This window comes from Peromyscus californicus, unplaced genomic scaffold (genome assembly GCF_007827085.1).
Source record: "Peromyscus californicus insignis strain IS unplaced genomic scaffold, ASM782708v3 Scaffold_18__1_contigs__length_77618521, whole genome shotgun sequence".
Taxonomy (NCBI): domain Eukaryota; kingdom Metazoa; phylum Chordata; class Mammalia; order Rodentia; family Cricetidae; genus Peromyscus; species Peromyscus californicus.
Genome location: NW_026294480.1, coordinates 38080894 through 38098756, shown reverse-complemented (window position 1 = coordinate 38098756; position 17863 = coordinate 38080894). Strand labels below are relative to the sequence as shown.

The 17863-nt window shown below is 42.7% G+C and overlaps 1 protein-coding gene across 3 annotated transcripts in view; it reads right to left on the bottom strand.

The window, feature by feature from the left end:
• Depdc1b (DEP domain containing 1B) overlaps window positions 1-17863 on the bottom strand; it is an 87520-nt gene that overhangs the window by 16080 nt on the left and 53577 nt on the right. For all 3 annotated transcript variants that reach the window (XM_052743267.1, XM_052743268.1, XM_052743266.1), the window contains 4 exons: window positions 11989-12124; window positions 7578-7705; window positions 6215-6345; window positions 2911-2958 (listed from right to left, as the gene is read on the bottom strand). In XM_052743267.1, coding sequence (XP_052599227.1) covers window positions 2911-2958; window positions 6215-6345; window positions 7578-7705; window positions 11989-12124 — 443 coding nt within the window. The remainder of the gene's footprint in view (window positions 1-2910; window positions 2959-6214; window positions 6346-7577; window positions 7706-11988; window positions 12125-17863) is intronic.

Below are 17863 nucleotides of genomic sequence, written 5' to 3'. Positions count from 1 at the left end.
AAAAATAAAATCTTTAGATGAAAACAAAACTTCTCTTACCCTTCACAGTCTGTTCTCTTCTTTAAAAAATAATTTTATTGGCTAAAATAATGTTATAGTACATAAACCTAGGAGCAAATGTATAAACCACGTCTGTTTACTTCCTCCTCATACAGCAAGCTTAGTCAAATGATGGTCGGATGTATCTCAACAAGCAAGACCCATTGCCAGAATTGGTGCTTAGCAGGGTGAGTGACTCATTCTAAACAATTATATGCCTTGAGAATATGTCATCATCTTTGTTAAAAATATGGGGGGAAATCTCTAAAAGAAAACATAGATCTTTTCTTTCTTAATCATCTTGAGCTTTAAGAACATTTTTTCCTTAGACTAGTTTTTAATAAATGTTGTTCCTGACAGATTCTGAAATGAAATGCTTCGGCTACTTTATTTCCATTTTTGACTGGGTCTTCTGATGCATACACACAAAGAAGCAAAAGAAATCAGTTAATCTAGTTTTGCATTACTTAGCCTCAATCTCCATTCTGTGAGCATCCTGGAAAGGGCCTGGCTGACAACTGAACATGCAGACCCGTGTGTGCATGGTCTACAGTGAGGACTGAAGGAGCGCTCAAGAGAGAAGGAAGAACGGCAGGCTTGTGGAAAAGAAGGCAAGTAGCCCTTACCACATCAGACAGTCGGCCTCTCCCCTTTTAGAGGACTCATTGGAATCCGTATTTATTAGCGATAAGGACAAAGAGTAGGTCATAACTTTGACACACTCAAAGCAAATTTTGATGGACAGGAAAATTTGGGAAAGCTAGAAATTTTATAAAAATATCCAACAGGCTGGCCTTGTCCTTTGCCCACCTTTTATATTTGATACATAAACAAACCTCTGTAATATACTAACCATTTGTAAAGGTTGTTCTCAACACATGTGAGCATGCTCCTTCTCCCAACACTCTGGGTCTCATACCTATAGCAATTATAAAGTCACACAACAGCTTTCCTCTACTCAATGGCCAGTCATGCCAACCTTGCTTCAGGTGTTTGTGGCTTTAGGTGTCAAATGGGGAAATGATTATACACTTCCGTGCATTCCAGTCTTCACGAAAGTCAAACACATAAACACACCTTACAGCATTTTAGCACACTTTATAGCTTCATTCCCAACTGGTAACTTCCACATCTTTGGTTCTCCAGGAGCTCAGAAGGAGTGTTGGAGCTTCGTTACTGTACATTTGTTTCCTCAATGCCACCTCTGGCCAAAGATGTAACTTCTAGTTAACTTACTACAGTTTGAGTAGTTGAGCAGAAAAAATAAAAAGTACTTCAGGTCAGAGAGATGACACAGCGGATAAAGACACTCAAGGCCCCGTCTGACAACCTAGGCTCAGTCCCCAGAACCCAGAAGGTGGAAGAAGACACTTACTCCTACAAGTATCCTCTGGCCTCCACACACTTGCTATGGCATGGCAATCACCACACACACACACACACACACACACACACACACCACATAATTTTAAAATTTTAAGTAAAGTACTTCACTAAGTTAAAGCCACATTACTCTACATCTCAGAGTGTTCAAAATATCAACAAAAATCAATGAAACTTTCCAGCGTTAAACCTGGAAAACTCTGAGTTGTATGCAAACTGGTATTGCTACGCATGTTCAGAATGAGAGGGAAAAGCCATCTCCACACAGGGCCATTAAGATAACCATACAAGGCTCAATGGTTGGTTTCGTTCTATAATTCTATACTCAAACAAAAGTGACTCCAGTTTAATCAATAATTCAGTTTACTAATTCAGTAACTTATACATCTATCGATGCATATGCTGATTCTACACAAAAATAAGAAAGTAGCTATTTCCTGAAATAGCTGTAAGACTCAAGAGCTTCTCTAAGACCAAATATTGTCATTACTAATCAGCTAAAATAACAAAGATTCTCATTGAAATCACATGTTTGGGGCAGATCAGCAGTTCCTCGGGTGAAAGTGTTGGCCATTGGAGCCTAATGATCTGAGTGAAGATCCCCAGCATCGACAGTAGAAAGAGGTGGCTCCCCTAGATCTTCTTCTGACCTCCAGATACTCACCACGGCATGTGCACAACATCTGTATGCACATCTATATGCACACATACTTATCACACACACAATAATAATAATAAGAGTTTTTTCCTTTAAATATTAGAAACCATTCTTTGGGTTAAGTTTCCTGAAAATCCCAAGAAAATGGCAGTGTTCATGAGCTATTATTATACCATTCCTTCACAGTGCTGATGATAGTCAATGAAACACATGCCATGTATTTGCTGAAGAGATTTTATATGCCTATGAAAATCCCTCGGGCCTACCCTGGTCCAGGCCTCCAGATCTTACATGCAGGTTTCTAAGATAGTCTTTCTTGTTTCTCTGCATGCAGGCTCCTCTCCTTCTAAGCCATCCTGCATATCAGTCAGGTTGGCTCTCTAAAACACTCTGTCCCTCTTAAAACACTGCCCTCTAAACCCAGTAGAGGACAGAGGCTGCCCAGCAAATGAGATGTGAATATGGTGGACACTTAACCACCACCTTTTAGGAATAAAATAAAAGCCTATAGACCATTAGCAGGTAGCTGCTACTACATTATATACACTGTCACTCATTTCTTTCACCCCTATGATGCTCCTAGGACTGGCATGGACTTGATGCGTGATTATATCCATGAGACCAAAGAAAAACTAAGTCTTTAAAACTGTAATATAACAACACTGTCACTAAGTCATGAATCTACCAGTAAAACACAGTGGTCGCCAAACAATTCCCTACCAGCCTCACAGGTGTCAAATCCATGTCCAGCCCATTGAGCAAGAATGTTTTCTAATTCAAGGCACTAATTTCTGTTAATTTTATAAAACTGGCAGATAATTAGTACTTACAATTTGCCAAACACTTCATAGCTGACAGGACCCAATGAGGAAGTTCTTCTATAGAAAAAAAAGGAAAATACAAAAGATATTTTATTCATCTCTTTATACCTCGATCAAATACACACACACACACACACACACACACACACGGTATTATAAGAATGTATCATTTGCCTGGGTAATATGAGACATTTCACCAATTTGTGTATCAGAACATTTAAACATAGACCAATGAAATCGAATTGAAGATCCTGACATTATCCACACATCTATGAATACCTGGTTTTTTACAAAGAAGCCAAAACTACACTGCTGGGGGATGTCTCTCTGTGTGCTGTGAATATATGTTGTTTCCACTGGTTAATAAACAATCTGCTTTGGCCTTTGGCAAGACAGCTTAGAGGCAGGTGGAAAATCCAAAGAGAAAGACAGGAAAGAGAAAGGTGGAGTCTGGAGAAAGGCCAGCCTGCTGCCCAAGGAGCAACATGCCAGCATATGGTAAAGCCACAGAACATGTGGCAAAACATAGATTAATAGAAATGGGTTCATTTAAGATGTAAGAGCTAGCTAGCAAGAGGCCTGCCATAGGCGATACAGTTTATAAATAACATTGAGCCTCTGAGTGATTATTTTATAAGCGGATTGGTGTCTGTGGGCCAGGCAGAACTGGAGGAACTTGAGGCCTGAGAAAACTTATGACTACACTGTACAATGGAAAAAAGAAAGCATCTTCAACAAGTGGTGCTGGCATAACTGGATGTCAACATACAGAAGATTGCAAATAGATTCATATCTATTACCATGCACAAAACTCAAGTCCAAGTGGATCAAAGACCGCAACATAAATCCACTTGCACTAAATCTGATAGAAAAGAAAGCAGGAAATAGCCTTGAATGCGTTGGCACAGGAGATTACTTCCTAAATATAACACCGGTAGCACAGACACTGAGAGCAACAATTAATAAATGGGACCTCCTCAAACTGAGAAGCTTCTGTAAGGCAAAGGACACAGTCTATAAGACAAAAAGACAGCCTACAGAATGGGAAAAGATCTTCACCAACCCCACATCTGACAGAGGACTGATCTACAAAATATATAAAGAACTCAAGAAACTAGACATCAAAATACCAAACAATCCAATTAAAGAAAATGGGCTACAGAGCTAAACAGAGAATTCTCAACAGAAGAATCTCGAATGGCTGAAAGACATTTAAGGAACTGCTCAATATCCATAGTCATTAGGGAAATGCAAATCAAAACGACTCTGAGATACCATCTTATACCTGTCAGAATGGCTAAGATCAAAAACAATGATGACAGCTTATGTTGGAGAGGATGTGGAGCAAGGGGAACACTCCTATACTGTTGGTGGGAATGCAAACTTATACAACCACTTTGGAAATCAGTATGGCGGGTTTCTCAGAAAACTGGGAATCAATCTTCCTCAAGACTCAGCTATACCACTCTCGGACATATACCCAAGGAATGCTCAATCATACCACAAGGACACTTGCTCAACTATGTTTATAGCAGCATAATAGCCAGAACCTGGAAACAACCTAGATGCTCCTCAACTGAAGAATGGATAAAGAAAATGTGATACATATACACAATGGAGTACTACTCAGCAGTAAAAAACAATGACAGCATGAAATTTGCAGGAAAATGGATGGAACAGAAAACATCATCCTGTGTGAGGTAACCCAGATGAAGAAAGACAAACATGGTATGTACTCACTTATAAGTGGATACTAGATGTAAAGCAAAGGATAATCAGACTACAAGCCACAGCTCCAGAGAAGTTAGCTAACAAGGAGGACCCTAAGAGGGATGCATGGATCACCCTGGGAAGGGGAAACAGATGGGATCTCCATGAGTAAACTGGGAGTGGGGGGGGGGGGGGGGCAATAGAGGGTACAGGATGGGGGATGAGAACGTAAGGGAATGGGATGGTCGAGCTGGAACAGGGACGAAGTGGGAGAGCAATGAAAGAAATAGAGGGAGACATCACGGGGATAGGGAGAAACTGGGTGCAAGGGAAGTTCCCAGGAATCCACAAGGATGACCCCAGCTTAGACTACTAGCAATAGTGGAGAGGGTGCCTGAATTGGTTTACCCCAATAATCAGATTGGTGAATACCCTGTCATCATAGAGCCTTCATCCAGTAACTGATGGAAGCAGATGCAGAGATCCACAGCCAAGTAGAGGGCTGTGCTCCAGGAGTCCAGTCAAGGAGAGGGAAAAGAGATTCTATGAGCAAGGGGCATCAAGATCATGATGGGGAAACCTACAGAGATAACCGAACCAAGCTAGGGGAACTCATGAACTTTAGACCAACAGCTGTGGAGCCTCCATGAGACTGGACTAGGCCCTCTGTATAAGCAAGACAGTTGTATAGTTTGGTCTGCTTAAAGGGCCCCCTGGCAGTGGGATCAGGATCCATCCCTGGTGCAAGAGCTGGCTTTTAAGAGCCCATTACCTACCTTGCACAGCCCTGATGCAGGGGGAGGAGCTTGGACCTGCCTCAACTGAATGTACCAGGCTTTGCTGACTCCCCATGGGAGGCCTTACCTTTTCAGAGGAAGGAATGAGGGGTGGACTGTGGGGAGGAGGCTGGAGGGGGGAAGGCAGGAGGAGGGAAGAGAGGGGGATCTGTGGTGGTATGTAAAATGAATAAAAAATTTCTTAATAAAAAAAAAAAAATACAGACTATCCCAGTCAACCTAACTCATTGATACCACTGTAAAATGGTAAGTCAGAAACCTAAATATGGGGCTGAAAATGTAGTTCAGTTAGTAGAGTACCTGCCTAGCATGCATAAGGCCCTGGGTTCAGTGCCCAGCACCATGCAAACCATTACCACATGGTAATGTATGCCTTGACTGCAGCATTCAGAAGGTGGAGGCAGGAGGTGATCCTCTACTGTTGAGCTTGGGCTGCATAATACCCTAACTCCAAAACAAAAAAGAAGAAACTTAAATGCAATCAGACCTAAAACTGACTGGGGCACTTCCTCGGGACTTAAACGTTCTCATGTGTTCCTAGCGACAATATGGGAGCATTTACCATTCTGACAGCTAACAATGAACTAGACTCTGAGTGCACTGTGCAGAGTCTTCATGCCTGAACATGCATCTTTCTATGACACTTTAATAAACCAAACACTGGATAAAAGGCACTCATAGAAGACAGGATATATGTAGCTAGGGGGTAAACTTGGCTAGGGTTTAGGAAAGGCTCAAATGGGAACTAAGAGATCTGTGTAGCCAATGTGTGGTCAAACCAGAGCAAATGGCTGGCATGCACTTACTTGACTTGTCATCCAAGATGACGACTCCCTGCTTGCTGACACTATACACGTTATGGATGATGAACTTGGAGTTGACAAGTTTGATGTTTAAAACTTCTTCCAAGGAATCCAGGCCAAGGATTTTCTGTAAACTAAAATGATAAATAATTTATTCTTAAAATAAATTTCAAAGTTTCAAAGTACTGTAATCATTTATTTCAGTAGTGCTAAATACTACTAGTGAGAAATACAAAAGACTGTCTCTCTCTTTCTCTCTCCGTGTGTGTGTGTGTGTGTGTGTGTGTGTGTGTGTGTGTGTGTGTGTGTGTGTGAGGTATATGTATACATGTGAGCCAGTATGCACACCCATGCATGCTCATGTCCAGGTCAGAGAAGGATGTTACATGTCTTCTCTGCAGCCCTCCACCTTGTTTTTATGAGACAAGGTCTCACTAAACTCGGAGCTTACTGTTTCAGCTAGCTGGCCAGCAAGCTCCTGGAATCTACCTGTCTCTACCTCACAATGCTAAGGTTACAGGCATGGGCTGGCATGTCAGTCTTTATATGGGCGCTGGAGATTTGAACTGAGGTCCTCTTTGCTTTTACAGCAAGTACTCTTACCCACTGAGCATTTCCTCCTCTCCTCAAAAGAGCAATCTTTAAGGTGCATTGTCTTTCTAGACAATGGGTTAGAAATGGAATACATTTAAAATAACCTAGAATATCCTTTTCCAATAGCATACTTATTTAATTACTTAATCACAGAATAACCTTAATTCCAAGAAACTATTTTTTAACTAAAATTACTAAAGGCCAGCTGGGCAGTGGTGGCCCATGCCTTTAATCCCAGCACTCGGGAGGCAGAGGCAGGCAGATCTCTGTGAGTTCGAGGCCAGCCTGGGCTACAGAGCAAGATCCAGGACAGGCACCAAAACTACACGGAGAAACCCTGTCTCAAAAAACCAAAAAAAAAAAAAAATTACTAAAGGCCAAATTTTCCATCACGTGCTTATTAAACTTAAGATGTCAGTGACACTAGAAGTCTAAAAGTTTAAAAACTTTAAGTTGGGAATGGTAGTGCACACAATCCCAGCACTCCAAAGGTTGAGCAGAATGATAAGAGAATTCAAGGCCAGCTTGGATTACAAAGCAAAAGCATGCCTCAAGGGGTTAAAAAAAAATTTAAAAAGCATTTAAACTATTTTAACTATTACATATCTAACAACAGAAAATTCTCAAAATCCAGTTCAATTATATATGTGAAACAGTGTTAAGTACAGATTATGCAAAGTTGAGATTTTTTTAAACATAAATATGCAGAGAGTAGGAAAGAGATAAAATAGAAAGACGATCCTCGAATCTCTCCAATGTCAAATGTGCATACTGTGATAATGTCATGGACTTCCAGATCTCTTCCACGTTGGCCTCGGTCAGCTGTCTGCGGTGGACTAGACGGCAAGCTGGCACCTCTCCAATAGCAATGCTATGGCGCTTGAACCACATCTCAGAATTCTAATTTGGCAGGAGGGGGATGGGGAGGAAGAAGGGATGAAAGGGGGCAGGACAGAGAGAGAAAGAGAATACACATTTCAGTATGAAATGCCACTGTTTATGAGAAGTGTCTTTGACTCCCCTTTTTGTAATTTGACTGAAAATAATGTTAGAATCATAAACTAAGTTTCTCTGTGTGGACCTCCGAGAAGTAACGAATGACTCTCAAGATCAGGCCATATTACAATGAATGGCAGAAGACCTAAGGCAGTCAATATGACACTAAACCACTGCTACTTCCTGTGGGAGCTCCAACTAACCGGTAAAATAAATGTTTATGAAGTCAAAGTTAAGTGCAGAAATGCTTGTCTTGATTCACACTCTCCCAACTGAGTAACCATTTAAAATATATATACCGTCTAGATTTTCTTTTGTGGGCAAATATCAAGTATATATAATATTGGAAAGCAACCCAAGGATAGGTCAGGATGGCTAAGACATGAGGAGTGAAGCCCTTCTAGAGACAGGCTCTGGTTCAGGAGGCTCAGCTGTCCAAGTCCCACAGCTCGCTACATCTGGTTTCCTAGTAGTTCATGTCCCACAGTTAGGCTACTAGACAAAAGTCAAGTTCCTTTTTTTCCTTCATCACAGAGAAGAGTTTTGACCTGTAAAAGGCAAAGTATGTTTCCAGAATATATTTTTGCAAATATAATGTTACAGAAAAAATCTTATTAATTTGAAGAAAAAAAATCAGGCAAGTTTTATTTTTTGTTTGATTTTTGTTTTTGCTTTTTTAAAGGGGTGTGTGTGTGTGTGTGTGTGTGTGTGTGTGTGTGTGTATGCATGTGTGTGTGTAAGAGAGAGAGAGATTTGGGGGGGGGCACGTTTCAGGTGCCCACAGAAGCCAGCAGCATTGGATTTACAATGGTTGATAGCCAGTAAACGTGGGTGCTGGGAACCAAACTTGGTTCCTCTGCAAGAGCAGGAAGTGCTCTTAACTGAGCTGCTAAGCCATCTCTCTAGCCCAGGCCTTTGCTTGAAAGAATTACCAAGTTACCAATGAAATTCAAAGGCCAGATAGATGCGTGAATTTTTTTAAAATATTCAAATCAAGTGTTTGGGCTTGAAGGTAGATGGACTATTACATTTGCCCTGCAAACCCATTTCCAAAGATATCCTAAAAAGTGCTTCTGAATACACTTAGGCTTATCTGTATAACATCTGTAAAGGTATTGTTTAGAACATTAAATGTTGAAGAGCTGAAAAAACATACCTAGCAACAAAGGACTGAACAAATAAAATATATCACTTTATATTAGGCATGATGCACATATTAAAATGATGTCAGATGTTTAAAAATGTAAAAAATGGGCATAACATACTATTCTACATGAAGAACATGAGGAACAAAAACAGCCCAGTGTGACCTTATTGTGTTAAAACACATATGCAACAAAGGGGTACACAATAAAAATGTTAGCGCGAGTAATTCTCTGTAGATAACACAGACAATTTCTTTCTCTGAAATAAATTAGTCATAGAAACTATACTTGACTGCTACTGAGAATCTTCACGTGGAACCCTGCCCTTAGCATGTTACAGGCATAAACTCAGCTGACCTCACAGTATCCTGCCTCACAGGGTACCAGCTGACTCTCCCAGGATCCTACCTCACAGGGTACTAGCTGACTCTCCCAGGATCCTACCTCACAGGGTACCAGCATCCTAGTTCACTGGTCAAAACTCTTCCACAAAAGCACAAGACCTAACAGAGGAAACCAAGTTCAAATGGCTAATCATCTCAAAGCTAAGACCCAAATGCAACAGTCTGGCTCCAGAACCCACTCTTATAATTTTGCCCCTCGGAAAGGACAGCAAATAATTGTTCGCTCTGCTTTGTTATCATATTTTATTTCATTGGTTAAACGAGTATAAGACAAGACAAAGCAGGGCTAGGATAGTTCGGTGATAGAACATCTGCCGAGCATGAACAAGCCCCTGGGCTGAATTCTCCGTGTGGCCTCCCCTCCAACAGAAACCACCATCACTCCAGAAAAGAAAAGATAAGACAGAAGTTTTTGCCTTCTGGTTTGCTTTGTTCTTTTGAGACAGCGTCTCACTCTGTAAGCCCAGGCTGGCCTGGAACTCAGTAAGTTGCCTAGGTTGGCTTTAGCTCAAGATCCTGCCTAAGCCTCCAGGCATGCACACCTACCTCTCAAGCTCTTTAAGAAAGATGAGTCATTTATTTACTGATTAACCTCATTTTAAAAATTGTGTCACGGGCTCCTGAACAAAAGGATCCTACTCTACCACTCCTGGTTTGGGCAGTCCCCAGGAAGCAGGGGACAAGCTGTGGTAGATTCCATAACAAGCAAGGAGTTTATAGCCTTGCATATCCTGCCAGAGGGAAATGCCAGGAAAGACAGACCAGAACGTATCAAAAGAGAAGTATGGATGCACGCAGACGCAGACGCAGACGCCTGGAGAAGGAAAGGATGACTCCAGAGTTCAGAGGGTTGGACGGCTCTGGGGTGCTGGCACACGTCAGAGCTCTCAGAAGCATTTCAACTGAGCACAGAAGGTACTGTCAGAGGCGCTGACATTTGCTAATAAACTTGTGGACTTGCCCCAGGGCACGAGCAGCATAACTGCCCAGAAGAGAAAGGGGGAGTCCTATCGATGGTGTCAAAGCCTGTTTATTTCACTATAACAAACGGTCTTCTGAACAACAGCCCTAGCTGGAGGGTTCTACTGGGTGTTTAAATAAACTCACTGAAGAAAAGGGACTGAGTTTCTTAGAGTTTCCATAGTAATTTTTTCTACACTAGGAACTTACACTTACTAAGTCTCCCCTAATTCTGAGCTGGCCTCCAGTAGCTAGCGCCCCTGCGTTTCCATTTTGCTCTCTGACACTTAACTTTCTATTTTACTATTTTTCTCTCACTAGACCGTGAGAGTGAAGACAGTGTCGCCCATCACGGACTCTCCTAAGCCTGGCACACTGGTCACACAGGGACGCTCTTAATCAATTTTTTTTAATACATAAATAAGGGATTTCCAAATACAGTCTCTCCCCTAAGTTCCAGGGTCACGGTCTCCATCCACCTGCTAGGCACTCCCTTTCCTCATAAACCATCACTGTCAGATTCACACCAAAGTCATCGCCATCCTTGACAGATCTGCAAGCCCCTGTGGTCCCCACTTCTGTCACTGGTGTCCTCTCTTGCCTTGATCATCTTTGATAAGCGTAAGCTCCTTAATTATCCTCTCCAAGCTTCGACATCACAGAATTTCTGTGGGGGCGGGGGAGCTGTTTTTTCTTTTGATTGCATTGGCTAAAAATGGCTTCATCACAGCTTTGCAAACAAAATTGTCTTGATGCCTAGTCTTATAAGACCTGATTAACCTAAATCAATAATGTTAGTAAATTTCTTCCATAACTGCCTTACCAAAGATTCTCTCTGTATTTTTTCCGCATCATCTCCATCTTGGCAGTCTTGTGCAAGGGATATTTTTAGAAAAAAGTATGGAGGGGGTGAAAAAGAGGCTGTGTGTTTCACGATGCACTGTCTTTAGAGACCAGAGGAAGCCACGTTTGTTCATGCGTTGTGTTGGGTACGGGGGTCGCTCCACAGGACAGCCTACTATCTCACTCTCAATTGATACAGTAACTAAGACAAAGTTCAGGAGAAGGCCAGGCAGCTCCAGGACAGGGAAGGGCATCCCGAGGGAGTTTAACAGAAATCTGCTCTGACTGAACATGTGACAGCAGCTACCACACTCTCCCTCACACCTCAGGCCGGAAGATGGGAAACAAAGCAAGAGCTCCTGTTAAAGGCCTCCCAACTATGGGCGGGTGTGGTGTCATTTCGCAATGCTTCCCAAGCAGTTCAAAAAGGATACATTAGAAAGCGCTGGACAAGCCTGCAGCTCACTAGCTGATTCCTCCTGGACTGAGACCATCATCTTTTTAAAAAAAAAAAAATCATGACTACTGTTTTAATTAATTTATTCATTGACAGTTCACACATGTATGCAATACACTGTGGTCACGCTCATTCCGCCTCTCCCTCTCCTTCTCACTCCGTCCAGCTCCTTCCCCCACCGAGGCCCCACCTCACTTTCATCTCTTTTTGTCTTTTGTTTTTGCTGTGTGACTGACTCACTGTGTGGGCATGGGTGTGGAGGATGAGTAACTCACCAATGGCAACACCATGGACACACTGACTTCCTCTTCCCAAGTAGCTAATGACGGCCAAGATCGAGCCTACTACGAGTCTATGGTCTTTTATTCATGCACTTACCATCACAATTGGTCTCACTGGAATGTTCTCTTGTGAAGTGCCTGGTGGGGGATCATTCCATTCTGGAAATTTAATAACATCTCTTTGATACAGGGGCTTCTTTGGATATGGCTTCAGGGGTGAGGAAGGAGGAAATCTAAATCCAAGAAGAAATATTCTATTAATGCAGACAGTAGGAGATAGGGGTTTTTCAGCACTCAGGTAAGTGATGCGCCCATACTTCATTAAATTATTGAACATTAATAGCATTATTCAAAAATAATGACTTTTAAGATATTCATTCATTATGCCCACCAAATAATATTTATAGAGAAAAAGGTATAAAATATATGAAACATTTTTAATGATGTTTGAACCGGGGGCTTTGTGCATGTTACACAAGTCCTCTGCAACTAAGCTATATCCTTGGCTTCCCATAAATTTCACTGAGATCGGGTCTCAGTAAGTTTCTTGGGCTGGACTGAAACTTGCTACGTGGTCCAGACAGGCCCTGCGTTTACAATCCCCTGGCCTCTACCTCTCTAATACACGGATTACAGTGTAAACAATTATGGCTGGTTTCTTATTTGATTTCTTTTCCTTTCCTTTGTCTATAAGATGAGGTCTCACTATGGTACCCAGGCTTGAAGTCCTGGCCCAAGCAACCCTTCTGCTTCTGCTTCCAGAACTGCATTAACAAGTGTACATCCCCTCACCTACTTCTAAAGGTGTTCTTGATGGAATGGGAGGGAGGCCCTTTGTTTCACCCAGTCTGAAACTTTTATAGCCTTGTGGCTCTACTGCTAATTTTACAGATGCTCTGTTCCAAACAGAAATCACTGACGGAGAACTCATCACTGGCCCTTGCTGAGGAGCAGTACACTGACCTGACATTCATTCCCTTTGCAGTGCTGGGCCTCACACACCAGGCAGGCACCCCACCACCGAGCTATGCCGCAGGCACCCGTGAGCACTTTTATAAGTACTTCTCAGAAAGACTAATTCTCCTTCCCTTGAATATCCAACACGTCACACAGAGACTGAAATACCAACCAAGAAATCCATCTTCAGGGAGCTAGAAACCTGTCTGGAATCCTTTTCTGCTCTCTCCATACTGCTCCTCTTCCTGGACCCCCTGCTTATCAGAGCCGGTCCACCTTGAACGTAAAAACTCTCTCCTGAAAATGGATTGCACTGCACCAATAAAGAACTAATCCTAAATACATCTTTTTTCTCAAAATGTTTCTCTATTTTTTAGAACAGAATAGAGTGAAATACGTCAACAGGATGGATGTGTGGCTCAGGGGTAGAGTTCTTGCCTAGCATGTGGGAAGCTTTGGCGTCTGGAAAGTTCAATCCCAGCACTGCAATAAAGTGTGTGTGTGTGTGTGGGGGGGGGGGGGGGGTTGCGCAAAAACAATGCAAGAAGCCGGGAAGTTGTTGATTTTTGCTTAAAAGTTTAGGCTCAAATGAAGGCTTACAATCTTCCCCACAGGAACCAGAAAGATGGCACAGTGGTTAAAAGCATGTCTCTTTTAGAAAACCCAAGTTTGGTTCACTGCATCCATGTCAGGCAGCTCACAAGTGCCTGTCACTCCAGCTCCAGGGTATCTGACGCCCTCTTCTGACCTCCATGAGCACTGTACTCACATACACACACCCACACACAGACAAACATTTACACACATAATTGTTTTTAATTCTTCCCTGTGATATCTATGAGAAAAGTAAATCAGATTATTAAATATTTTATTCTTTTTTTAAATATTTCTTAATTGAGAGTTTCATACATGTACACAACTGTCTTTAATCCACCCTCCACTTCACCCAGATCATCTACCATCCACCCCTTTCCAGCTTATCTTTTTAAATATCCCATGAAGTCCAATTTGTACTTTCCACATACTCATGAATATGAAGCCATCTCCTGGAGCATGGTCACTACCAAGAGACCATACCCTTAAAGAAAAGTGAGTCTTCCTCCCCTAGAAGACATTGACTGTCAACAGCTCCACAGCTAGGGATAAGAGCTCCTAAGTGCCCGCCCCCAACACACACACTGAACGTGACTGGCTTGATCTTGTGCAGGCAACCACAGCTGCTGCCACTTAATAAGCGGAAGAGTCCAGTCACATCCAGAAGACACTGTTTGGCCCTGGTCCCCCTCCAACCTCTGGCTCTTATCATCTTCTATCCTTGTCTTTTGCAATGTTCCTGGAGCTTTAGGGACAAGGGGTGTGATATAGATGTCCCATGTGTGGCCCAACAGTCCGTGGACACTTGTTCTCTGCACTTGGACCAGTTTTGAGTTTCTGAGCTGTGAATGTCTCGTTCTAAGGCAAATACAGAATCAAAGAGTTTTAAAGAGTGCCGATAGTCTTCCAAGAAAGTTTATATCAAGGTGAATTGGGAGACACAGCAGTAACAAGAGCACTCCAGGAACCACTCCAAGACAGTCACAGGAGACTTGAAAAGAGCCGAGTAGTACAGAAAAGCCGAACTCCATATTCTCGGAAAAGAACATCCAATAACCACACCGTATTTTAAAAGTCAGTTTGAACCAGAAGAAAAATCATGAGGTCTGGAAATCATCAAATTAAGGTAAATTAACTGAAACCACCAGTTTATTTATGTGGCAACCAGATTATTAAAGTAGGTGACAGAATCCCAAATATAAAATAAATGAAATTTTAAGTCAGTCAAAGATACTTGAGTCTGTAAGTTAAAGCTGTCTCAGTGGGGCAGTGGTGGCACACGCCTTTCATCCTAGCACTCGGGAGGCAGAGGCAGGTGGATCTCTGTGAGTCTGAGGCCAGGCAGGTCTACAGAGCGAGATCCAGGACAGCAAGGACTAAACAGAGAAACTCTGTCTCGAAACCCAAAAACCAAAAAAAGTAAAAGAAAAAGGGGTGGGAGGTGTCTGTTTCCTAGCAGTCGATCTAACTCTTCTTCTCGCCTCCTCTCTCCTTTCTTCCTCTCCTCATCTTTTCCCCCCTCTTCTTTTTTCTGGCAGGCCCCTGCTATGGCCCAGGCTGGCCTTGAACTCAAGATCCTCTCTGCTTCAGCCTTCCCTGTACCAAAATGACGGACCCGACAGACTCACCACACCTAGGTCTACTGATTCCTTAAACCCAGCGACCACAACAAAACCTCTTTCCAACCCACGGTTAGATTCAGGCATGCGCACTCCCAGACGCACCTGCGCATGTAATCCCAGTTCATAGACGACCGCCCATGTCACAGCTCAGTAAAAATTAAATAACCTCCAACCAGAACTCATCCCAACTCCACTCTCAATTATGGTGTGAAAATTGGGGACCTGATTTCAGACGGGCTCTCTCATGCCCTACCTGTCCTTCCTTTGGAAGGGAGAGCCTCTCTAAATAGTAACTTATTGATGTGTCGGTGATCTGGTGATCTAATCACTCCCCATCTGCTTTAGTTCCTGTATCTCCACTCAGAATTATCTTCCAAAAGGCAAAGCAGAGTTTCTTATGTGCAGACTGGTGACTAAGGATACGCTAAGTGGCCTCTCCTCACCATACAGGACGACTAGATCTTTGCCAGCAGTTGACACCTGCCTCAGCTAGGCATCCTATTTCCAAAGCAGGCTGGTAACCTTGCCGGAGGAAAAAAGTACAAGGGCTCCCTCTGGTGGTGACTGCTGAAGGTGACTTTAGGAAACAAGAAGTTACCAGTTTAATCCTAGCATTTGACTCCCTTCGTTCGAGGCTAGACATCCTGTTCGCTGATCTGCTACGAACTTCACTTGGATGAAATAGAAATATTTCCCAAATAGGAAAGCAACTTTTTAAAAGCTCCACAACTAACTGGCTCAGAACAAAAAATAACTTTAAGATGTATCAGCTCTTCAGTAGGTATGTTGGTGCACGCCTATGATCACAGCCCTCAGAAACCTGAGGCCAGCCTGGGGGACACAGCACAAAGCCCGTCTCAAAAACAAAGACTGTAGGTGGGCAGAGGCTCACACAGAGACATAGAGCTTGTACAGAGAATAAATGACTGGGGAGCGCTGACCTCCCCGCCCCGAGGCTCAAGGGACATGGTAATGAGGGGAACGAAGACTCTAAAAGCCAAAAGTCAGGAAGGATTGTTAAGAAGTAGTGTCTCCCGGACAAGACAGGGCCATTACACTCACAAGTTTACAGCAACTGTGGCTGTGTGCAATCTGCACAAGAGCAAGCCAGCATGCACGGAGGAGGGGCTCACAAGGCCCCATCCCTAGAGGAAAGCTATTGGCTGCTGAGGTAGGCCGGTAGAAAGAGAATCCATTTCCTTCAGGGGTGCAAGCCTGTCTCATAGGCTGCCCATGCTCTAGAGGCTGGCCCTGTAAGCCTGCACATACCTGAAGCACCAACGGGACTGGGTGAGTTGTTTTGTTTTGTGTGTTTGTTTTTTTAAAGGAAGAGGATATGAAGTTTGGAGAGGGCAGGTGGAGTGGTTTCCTGAGAGAAGGAGGGTGGAGTGGGGAGTGGATATGATCAAAAAACTTTGTATGCACTAAAAAATTCTTAAAGACTGGATAAATAAAATTCAACTGAAAAATAAAATAAGTAAATAACAGCCATCTTTGAAAAGAAAAAAATGCAAGTCCTTCATAAAATGTTATTGAAAGACATTTTTAAAAAAGTAAACTGATGAATAACTCAGTGAATAAGATTCAATACAATAAAATATGATGGCACTATCACACTGCACAAGAGTTTAGGGGTGAACACCTTGGGACTGTCAATATCTTTGAAAGTTGGCAGTTTGGGGATGCAATGTTACTTTTCCTGAATGAACCATTTATTTACTGAATAGAGCATGCTTTCCCACTGTTCATACTGCCTACTCTGGTATTACCTATGTTTTCAAACTTGAGGGTGTGGTTTGGATCCACTTTGTTTAGCCCCATGTCTCCCAGCTTGGAACCTTCATAGGGGATATCTGTCAATGTCTTGGAGAAATACTTGGTCTTTCCAAAGACTGAGCCCATCCTGAAGCTGCCCAGGGCCCCAGCACTAAGTAACCTCATTAACAAAAACTCAGCATTTATCAAAGCAGACTGTCACAAGTAACAAGACACTCCCATCACTCAGGAAATCCCAGGGCTTTGGGAAGTTCTAGGACAGGGACTGAGGATGTATGTAATACTCCATCATAAGCTTCAAGAATCACAACGGTACTATGGCACAGCCCAAGACAGAGCAGAAGCTGACTCAAAGAGCTATGAGAGTTGACTCCATCTCATGGAGCAAGCCACAACAGGATTCGTAAGAAAACTCAAGATTCTTAAGACAGTAACAGCAGCAGAACTACCATCCGTGTGTACAGTTCAAAGGAGAACTGAAAATCAAATCTGCTTCAACTTTTCAAAAGGAAATGAGCTGTCAAGACTCTCAACCCTCAGGGCACTCAACGTATCTAAGAAAGATATCTGCCTGCAGACTCTTACGAAAAGAATGACTTAGAAGGAAGGCTGAGCAAAAAGTTGAGATGAGAACCATGAGCCACACAGAACTCTGGGAAGCAGCAGAAATGGCAGACATATGTCACACTGCATTTCAAAAGACCAGCCAGCCATCAGTAGATGTGATGACATAATGGGATGAAACTCAGTTGTCTTATTGGAGAGGGGACGTGTACTTGCAAATGAGAGGAAGCTGTTGTAGCCAGAGGCAAACTATGACAGATTATATTTTCCAAGGATGGCCACAACATATTTCCCATCCCATATGCTCTTCCCATCCCATTCCATATGCTCTTTTCATCCCATATGCTCTTCCCATCCCATTCCATATGCTCTTTTCATCCCATATGCTCTTCCTACCCAATATGTAACTGAGTTTCCCCTCAACAGGAGGTTTCTCTACTTGACCCCAATGAGTGGACT